The following is a 10,248-nucleotide window of genomic DNA, read 5'->3' on the forward strand; positions in this document are numbered from 1 at the left end:
GGCTATTTTTTGGTTGCAGCCGTCATTGTTGTTTGGCGGGTCCGGGCTGGGGATTCGAACCTGCCACCTTAGGTGTACGTGGCTGACGTCTTAGCCGGTTGAGCTATAGGCGCTGAGCCGATTTTTTATATTTGTGATAGATAATTTTAGGATTTAACTCAAAATTTCCAACTCCTTCTCTTTCTATTTCCTGTATCAGTTTAATCTGGAGATTTAAATTTAATGTGCTGAGATTGCCAGGAAGGCTATTAAAAATGTAAACACTTGTCTCTGTGATCAGGATTCTTCTCTATATTGATCACCCAGAACAAAATACAAAAATAAATTGGACAGTAAGGCCGTATCAGAATAAAGCTGTACCTTTTTGTTGTTAGTCATAATAATAACAAATGAGAAAAAGTTTATTCTTATTGTATGGTATTATCACTTTCAATGTGTTTTATATAGCAGGATTCCTAATAGAGTTCAGGTTTTACTTGCAGAAAGGGTCATGCTGCATATTGGGTTAGAGAATCACTGTGCCTTTCCATGTCATCCTCTTGTTACTGTCCTACTTTTGATTCTCAAATTTCTGAAGATTTTTAAAAATTTAATTAGCTTAGGTGGTTAGAGAATTTGGTTTGCCTTCGGTATAAAAAAGATATGTAGAAGGTCTAACCACCTTGAAATATTGAAAATGTTTAGAACAAATAACCAGTTTTTTCTTTTGAAATTCTTTATTTTGTGCTATCTCTGGATCATTTCCAAATACAGGATAGTATAAGAAAGCTTATTTCCTTTCGCCTTGGTGCTTTTGAATAGGAGCAGAGGTTTTGCAGCTTTTAAAATCTTTCCTACGAATAACAGACTAGAAACCAGTCTCTTCAGTTAAAAATAATTTTATGAAGTTCCTGTTTATTTGGAGAGGAAATTGATTTCAAAGGATAGAATGTTTTTTGGTCAACATAATTTTGTCAAGCAGCAATTAATGCCAGGGCAATACTTGGGATGCAAAAATGAAAACCTGGTCCTCGTCCTTGTGTTCATAGTCTAAATAACTAAGTTGAAAATTACATTATAACAATGTTCTATCTTTGCTGGAGGAGTAGGGAAAGGCAGTGATATTTGAGGGATGTCTTGGCCGTTAGTAGGTGTTAGCCAAGGTGAAGGCAGTGCTTCCCATTTGAAGAAACAGGAGTGTGGGGCCCTTGAAGGACTTGACTTGGACAATGAGTAAGTATGAATACGGTTTCTATGAGGAGGAGGTATGAGGAAAAAGATGTTAAGTTGGTGGGGCAACAGCAGGAGATGAATTTGTAGAGGTAAGTTGGATCTACATTGTGAAGGGCCAAGTGTGCCTTGTTGAAAAATTGAGACTTCTTGTGTATGCTGTGAAGAGCCACAGCAAGGAAAGACGAAACGTTTTAGAAAGAAAGTACTGGAGGGCAGATTGGAGGCGGGAGAAATTGGTTCATTCATCCAATAAACATTTCACGGAGCACCTACTATGTGAAAATATTCTAGGCTCTTAGAATGGGATAGTGAAAAAGACAAAGATGTCTGCCCTAGTGTAGCATTAACTCTCCCAGTGTCACAAGATAAGATAGCAGTAAATATAGGGATCAATTAATTATGCATTACAGTAGGAGCTAATAAATGCTAAGAAAGGAGAAAAGTAGAGGCAGGGGTTTGAGATTACTTGAGTAGTGGCAAGATGTCCAGGTCACAAGCTGTTGCAGTAGTCCAAATGGGAAGTGATGAGGACTTAGGCTAAATGTGGGACTTTAAAATGGAGAGAAAGAATAGACAGAGGTACATATTTTCTCTTCTCTTTTGGGGACCTTTTTATTGTCCTTTTTATAAGTATATAAATTTATGTTATGGATATAAATCTATAATATACTGTTATAAGATGAAACAGACTTTGTAAAGAGGTGAAACTTTGCCAGCCATACTAGAAGCCTCTCCATTTGCTCCATCCCAATCATAAACCCCTCCCTCCCTGACAGCACGATGCTTATGGTCTTCACTTTTCTGCGTTTCTTGATAGTTTCACGAACCAAATGTGTATCCCTGTACACTTACAGCTTAGTCTTGCCAATTAATGTTTTTATATTAATATTTCTTTTCGATCTTTTTCAATCTATAGGTTTTCTCTCCTTCTCCCCTCCCCACTTTACAATTTATCATCAGAAGAACGGGGCCATTTGACCGTAGAATTTCTCATAACTTGGCTTTTTCTGATTGCAAACTCATAGTACGGCTCAACAGGTTCCTCTTCCTTTGTATGTTTTCTAAGTTGACAGCTGGATCCAGAGGTTTCGTCAACTTTAGCATGACAACAGGCAGCAGACTGTTTTTTCATTGAGAACTACAAAATTAGTTCCAAGTGTCTGATCATCTCTTTGCAGTGTTTTTTTTGTTTTGTTTTGTTTTTTGTTTTCAGTTTTTGGCCAGGGCTGGGTTTGAACCTGCCACCTCTGGTATATGGGGCCAGCGCTCTACTCCTTTGAGCCGCAGGTGCTGCCCTTCTTTGCAGTGTTAGTGTTAGTGATTGTTTCTGCTCAATGCCTAGAATTAGAAATTTATTGAGGTTTGAAACATTGTGCTATTCGTATCTGTTTTAGTTATTAGCTCTATTATTTTATAATGAGACATTTTCCCTCATTTATTGTTTGGTTATCCAATAGGGAAGGCAAGATACATGCCTTTTTCTTTATTTGCCAGTTTTCAGGGCATTGAGTTAATTCTCTATGACGGTCAATTTTGATTATTTTATCAACATTTTTAGTCTTTGTCTGGCAAGGGAGCTCCGATTGGTAGTTATAGGAATTACAGATGCTAAACTGCTCTAGGCTCTTCAGACCTCACCTGCTGTGTTGGATTAGGCAGAACCCTCCCCAGTTTTACTCCTGTTGGAAAATAGGCTCATTTTGTGTTCAGGGAATATTTATTAACTATGTTGGGGTTCTCTTGTTTTCACATACATCACATACCCCGATGCTTTCCTCTGCTTTTTCCTGTACAGATGTTAATATCAAAAGGGTCTGTGGCTGTTGGTTTGTCCCCAGCTGCTTGTGCTGGTGGGGGATAGCCTGTTGTCTAGATTTGTCACAAGTATTTTCCATGGGATTTTGGTTTTGCTGTCTAGTTGCTCGGTCTGTTTTATGTGGAAATTATGCCGTTTTTCCAGAAAGGGGTTGAACCATGAGAGAATTAGAGTGGAACTGAGAATAACTTCAAAGCTTCTGACTTGGGAGGTCTGGCAGATGGTGGTGTCATTGATGGAGATTTAAAAAGTGGAAGGGGCAAGGTAATGAGTGGAAGATAAGATCCATTTTTGAATTATTAGGTTTGAAATGCTTAGGAGACACTCCGATAGAGTGCCTGCTTAAGAAATATGCTTCTAGAATTTGACAGCAAGAGCTAGGTGATGGTACGTCAATGCTCTGAGAGTGATCAAAGCCATTACAAATAGGAAAAATTATTTTTGGTAAAAATTGCAGTAGAATAGAAACCAGTAGAATAGAAAGCATGCACTTGAAGATACTAATAATATGCATTTATGAATTAGTAATTTCATGTATTTTTCATAAACACATGCAACAAATGCATGTTTACATTGAGCAGCAATCCAGAAATGAAGACACTATATAAAGATCCATTTACAAATATGCAGGTGGGGCCCTAAGTATAGGTGCTGTACATGTTGGATGAATTTATAAAACCTGAGTAGTTTTCCTCCTTTAGATGCTAGCTAAAGATATTGGTACTTGTTAGCTGCAGATTTTTATATGAGTAATCTTCGGCGTATTTTCAGAGCCTCTATTTTAAGAGTAGGTGAGGAAGTCTTCTCTCTTATAAGCTATTTTAGGTGGTTCTAAGCTCTAACCTCACAGGGGACTTTTCAAGTAGTATACACTTGAACACTTTTGGACACTCCTTTTTAAACATTTCATTTGTTAAAAATCAACCCAAGCGATTTACTTTTGACTTATTTCCTTTCTTCTTCTTTTTCTTCTTCTTTTTTTTTTTTTTTAAAAAATTAGGCCAGTCTTCAAAGACCTGAGATTAAACTTGAATCACTAAAAGAAGATATTAAGGAATTCTTTAAAATATCAGGTTTGTTAAGTTCTTTTTTCTAATTATTAAAGGTAAAAAAGGAAATGTTTTATTTCTTTCTAATTCTTTAAGGCAAAATAGATAGTATTTTATTCTCAGCCTTTCCATTACTCATTCAGAATTGTGAAAAATTTGGTTGAATAAGTTTCTATTTGGGGAAAATCAGACATTTTAACAAAATGGCTCAAAAATTCAAGAACACAGTGAGAAAGACTGTTTTGCATTAATCAATTTTAAATATTGTTTACATTCCTGGTCAAAATATATCCAGAATATATTAAGTATCTCCTTAGTTAAGTAATTTGTCACTTTTCATTTGTGGTTTTTTCCTTTTATAATTTGTTTCCATTACTTTCCTATGCTTTCAAAGAAAATAAAAGGAAAATCCTAATTTTTTTATAGAGCAAGAGAGAGGTTTCCTATTCCAACCTCTGCACAAGGGAACTGCTAGATTGCAGCTTACCCAGAATATCCCCTGAACTAATGGATCTGACTGTTGTGTCCAGGACTTTATTGACTTGTTAATTGTAACTGTGTACTGGTGATTTAACTATGTACTGGTGACCTTTGTCAGGTCCCTATTTCTTGACTTTCCCTTGCAACATTCCTCATAGCATTAGTAGTATAACGTCCCAAGATTTGGGTATTCATTGAGTCCCTTTGTAGTGAAAGGAGGAAATGTCTCTCTCAAATGGAGAAAATGGTGCAATAATGATATTATTTAAAAATAATACGTTGATGTTTTGCTACTCAGTGTTAGGCAAAGGATATGCTAAGTGTAAAGGAAATAATCTCTTAATAACACTATACATAGTATTTGGTAGTTAAGAAAGATTTTTCACAAATAAAGATGATGCCAAAATTTTAGTGATATATATTTAATTATGATATTATTTATTTAAAAGCTAATATGTTCATATATTTTATTCTTTTTTTTTTTTAAACAGGTTGGGAGAAGAAACTTCAGAATGCAGTTTATAGTGAACTGAGTGTGTGAGTTTTCCCACCTATTTGAGATACTGTTTATTTTGTTTAGTTATACTTACTTTGCGAGTAATAAAATCAGTATAGCTATGTATATTCATTGTATTATTACTTCTTATTAGTGGTTATATAGCATTTCAAGTAAGTTAATGCAATTAAAAATTACTGCTCTCTTGCCTGAGAATTAATGAATAGGTGGATATTTTTTACCACCTGATATTTTATGTTAATCATTCATTTATTGAGTGAATTAGTAAATAAGATATTTTTCTTAAGTTAATATTTGCAGATACCTGAAGCTCATTAACATTCTTTTTATTATTGCCATTTTGGATATTATGCTTTTTTATGTCTTCATAAACTGACCATTCTAATCATAATTATCTTTTTTTGCAAGAAATTGATGTCATCATTAAGAACATCAGTGTTTTTGACTGTGTAGATTTAGCATCAGGGTATGTGTGTACATAGGACTGTTTGCCATTTAAAAAATACATATCTGGAATGTGAGCTTATGTAGTTTATTCAGTCTTCTGTTATTCATCAATTACTGAGTACCTACCATGTACCAGCACTATGCTAGGCTCTAGGGATGTGGTTAAAAAACAATAAACACAAGTCTTGCCTTCATGGAATTCATAGTCTAATAGAATTTTTCTATCTGTAATTTTTATTTATTTTATTTTATTTTAATTTTTTTATTTATTTTTTGAGGCAGAGTCTTATTCCATTGCCCTCAGTACAGTGCTGTGGTATCACAGCTCACAGCAACCTCCAACTCCTGGACTTAAGCGATTCTCTTGCCTCAGCCTCCTGAGTAGCAGGGACCACAAGTGCCTGCCACAATGCCCGGCTATTTTCTGTTGCAGTTGCCAGTGCTGTTTCAGCTGGCTGGGGCCAGGTTTGAACCCACCATCCTCAGTATATGGGGCTGGTGCCCTACCTGCGGAGCCACAGGCACCGCCCCTCTATCTGTAATTTTTTTGTTGCTATCATGTATCTCTGTCTCCAGCATTCTCTAGTTTCTAACACTCCCATTTCCAACTTGCCCCTTCTGATCTGTTAACTGGGTAATAAGATAACCCTGTTTACCAGAACTGTTTCTAAAATGAAGAGACTCATATGAAGGCATGTAGATATGTGCTTTAGGTACTTTTTTAAAATTAGTATTTACTTCTTTGCTTATCACCATCTTCCCAGTTGGTTTTCAAGTTCTTAAATAGCACCAGGTACAAGTGTGGTCTATTAGTTGAAGTTGACTAAGATCAGACCTTTGGTAGTACTGGTCACCAAAGAAATAAATGTGTGGTCTTTAGCTGCCTCTTTTTGCTCCTAGATTTCCTTTACCTAGTCATCCTGCTGCACCTCCTGAACATCTTAAAGAACCTTTGGTCTACATGAGGAAGGCACAGGTCGGCTACTGTTCATTGTTATTCCATCTTTGCATGCTGAGTTATGTAATGTGGAGTAAAAGATCCTTATTGATGTCAGGAGTATGTATTATTCATTAGGAAAGCCTGGGTAAGAACTCCTAAATTGATGTTAATAGTATTTTTTATTTCCAGTAACCAAGCATCATGCCGATTTAACTATAGTAATCCTGGAAAAAAATTAAATAGTAGGGAAAACATCATGTACCATATTGGCTTGAAGTTTAAAATATGATAAAAGCATTATGTGACAATCTATTCTTCATGCCCTGTGATGTTGAAGGAATGAAATGTGAATGAATTTACACCCTCTTCCTTAAAATTTTGGCCTTCGAAGCCAGTGTTACTGGTACCATATTTGAAATATATTTATTCTCACAGCAGGCTGTCACATATTAATTTTATTCTGTTACAGAACTTAGGAGAACCTGCTATCAAAATGGCTCGGCAGATGACTAAGAATCACTTTAAAAGGATAAAATGAAGTTATTTAAAATGAAAAACTATGTGGGGTGGTGCCTGTGGCTCAGTGAGTAGGGCGCTGGCCCCATATACTGAGGGTGGTGGGTTCTAACCCGGCCCCAGCCAAACTGCAACCAAAAAAAACAATAAAAATAATTAAAAAAAAAGAAAAACTATGAAAAGCTGTTAAAGTAGAAGCTCAGTACATTCTATCCCTGGTCCCTGACTTTTTAAACCTACTCCACCCCCCTATGGCACAGCCCGTCTATAAGCCTTCCTCATAGTGCTGGCTAGGATGCGGTGACACCCACCACTGAGCTGTTCGATGACCATCACAGTCAGAGGTGACCATCATTCTCCAGCGTAGCCTCAAAAATGGATTTTTAAAACCTTTTTAGTATGAAATATTTCAAAAATACCCTTAAAAATTCCCATCTCTTGACTTTAACACTTATGATTATGGTTCTGATGCTCTTGAAAATTTTCTGCTGCTTAGATTACCACATTCCCCAGTTAGGAGATATTCGATTTTTATTTTTCAACTTTTGCTTTTAGAAAGCCATCAAGTTTGGATGTAGTGGCTTACGCCTGTGATCCTAGCTCTCTGGGAGGGTAAGGCTGGTGTATTGCTCCGAGCTCAGGAGTTTGAGACCATCCTGAGCCAGAGCAAGACCTCATCTCTACAAAAAAAAGCTGAGCATTGTAGCGGGCACCTGTAGTCCCAGCTACTGGGGAGGCTGAGGCAAGAGAATCGCTTGAGCCCAAGAGTTAGAGGTTGCTGTGAGCTAGGATGCCACGGCACTCTCCTGAGGGCCACAAAGTGAGACTGTCTCAATAAAAAATAAATAAATGAATAAATAAAGCCATCAAAATTAGATGCAAAAGGCCATATAAATAAAGAAAGTGGAGATATTTGAAGAAATATTTATTATATTTCTGTTTCTAGGTGGTATCTTTTAGGGCTGGAAATTACATAATATATATATTTATTGTTTTGTCATAAAGCATAAAGTTAAATGATACTAGTGTGAAAGAATTGTGTGGTCTTTGTTGTAAAGATTCAAACTCAAGATATTAAAATGAAAGAGGTTGTCTCCAAATATTTTTTGATGAAATTAAAAACTTTCAAAGGGTGTAGAGAAATACCAGTTTTAGCATGTTAGGCGTGGGGAACAAAACATCATTTGGTTTCCTATGGTGACTGAAAAGAACAGATAGAAAGGTAAATGACAAGTCCATTCTTAAAGCCTATTGCTCATTGCTGAGAGTGTATGTGAATGATAAGGGGTGGGTAGTGCACACACTCTATTTCCTTTCTGGATTTACTCAGTTACGTCAGGGATTGGCAAACTACAGCCCATGGGCCAAATCCACCCCGACACCTATTTTTATGGGCCTGGCAAGCTAGGAATGTTTGCTTGTTTGTTTACATTTCTAACTAGCTGAAAAGTCAAAATAAGGATAATATCTTGGGACATAGGAAGATTATATGAATTAATAAAATCTGTTTTATTGGAAAATAATCGTGCTCATTCATTTATTGCCTGTGGCTGCTTTTGCACTACAGTGGCAGAGTTAAGTGGATGCAATAGAGACCTTACGGCTTGCAAAGCCTGAAATATTTACTGTCTGCCCTTTCATTGAAGGTTTGTGCCAATTCCTACTCTAAATTATTCATTCCTTAAGAGCAGGGACTGTGCTTTTTATCTTTGGCGGATATCTCACATAGTGCCTGGCCCACAGAACACTCTCAGCAAATGTTTGTTGAACTAATTGATTTTTTTAACCACAGCCATACTAATTACCTCCTCCACCAGTTAGTATCTGCCTATCTTTCTGAATTTGTTGTTGAGACATCCACTTCTTCAGCTCTCTATTCTCTTGGGCATTTCTCTCCTCTTTGCATGAAAGCTACCTAGTCTGGATCACATGACTTCCCTACCATCATGGTCTCTCTTGCACTTCATAATCTCTTGTCTTATCAGACTTCTGTCTCCTATTCTACTCCCCAGTCTAAGGCCACTCTACTATCTGCTTTCCCCTCTTCACCCAAACCCTTGACTGTTTCAGGGGAAAATCATGTAAGTCCTGTATTAACCATTACTCTAGTCTAAATTTATTTAATTTTTAGTAGATTCTTTTTGCTCCCTGCTATTGCTTCCATTAATCTTTATTCATTATCTGCTTTCCATTTAAGTTGTTCCAGACTTTTCCATTTTTGTCTGACCCCCAATTCTGCCTCTGTCTCACTCATTTTTAATATTTGCCACTTACATAACAATATTCAGATTATCTCATTCAAGCTTTTATAGCTTCCCTCTTTGCTGACACATCTCTTTTTGCTCTAATCCTCTATGATCAATTGTCTGCCATACATTTCTTTTGTGATACCAAATTCAACATGTCAAAAACTTGAGTTTATTACGTTCTTCTTAAAATGAGTGTCTCTTCCTAATTTTCCCATTTCTGTTTATAGGCTTCCATTATTATGGTAATTTATACCTGAAAAATCTTTGATCTCAGTTTCTATATTCAAATAGTCATTACATTATTATTTATTTATTTGGTTTTATATACAATTTGAAATATTTTCATCAAACTGGTTAACATAGTCTTCATGGCATTTTTCTTATTGTGTTAAGATATTTATATTCTATATTTAGTAAGCTTCACATGTTCCCTTTTAAGATGCACCATAGGTGTGGTCCCACCAATTACCCTTCCTCCACCATCCTGCGTCATTACATTATATAAATTATTTTCCTCACATAGTCCTTTTATTTTTTAATTATTTTTGAGACAGAGTCTCATCTGGGTAGGGTATCATGGTATGATCATAGCTCACAGCAACCTCAAATTCTTGGGCTTACGTGATCCTCTTGCCTCAGCCTCCCCAAGTAGTTGGCACTATAGACATGTACCACCATGTCTAAGTTTTCTGTCAGGGAAGTCTCAAACTCCCAAGCTCAAGAAATCCTTGTAATCCTCTTGCCTTGACCTCCTAGAGTACTAGCATTATAGGTGTGAGCCACTGCACCACCCTTTCCCACAGTCTTATACCAAGTAGTCTTTCTTTTCATTATCAAGGCCATTACCATAGTGGTCATGATGATGCTGATGATAATGTTGATAACTATGACTGTCTTTTATTGAATGCTTACTTGTTGCAGACATTGAGCTTTAATTAGCATCCTGCCTTGTTCTTATACCTCCAACTTTCTTTTTTTTTTTGAGACGGAGCCTCAAGCTATCCCCCCTGGGTAGAGTGCCG

The 10,248-nt window shown here is 36.5% G+C and overlaps 1 protein-coding gene across 1 annotated transcript in view; it reads left to right on the forward strand.

Annotated features, from left to right (window-relative positions):
- TBC1D19 (TBC1 domain family member 19) overlaps nt 1-10,248 on the forward strand; it is a 116,083-nt gene that overhangs the window by 16,721 nt on the left and 89,114 nt on the right. Inside the window, exons 2-4 of the mRNA XM_023515345.1 lie at nt 4,029-4,101; nt 5,049-5,094; nt 6,422-6,497. Coding sequence (XP_023371113.1) covers nt 4,029-4,101; nt 5,049-5,094; nt 6,422-6,497 — 195 coding nt within the window. The remainder of the gene's footprint in view (nt 1-4,028; nt 4,102-5,048; nt 5,095-6,421; nt 6,498-10,248) is intronic.

The sequence above is a fragment of the Otolemur garnettii genome, unplaced genomic scaffold (genome assembly GCF_000181295.1).
Source record: "Otolemur garnettii isolate 467f Iridium unplaced genomic scaffold, OtoGar3 scaffold00069, whole genome shotgun sequence".
Lineage (NCBI taxonomy): Eukaryota > Metazoa > Chordata > Mammalia > Primates > Galagidae > Otolemur > Otolemur garnettii.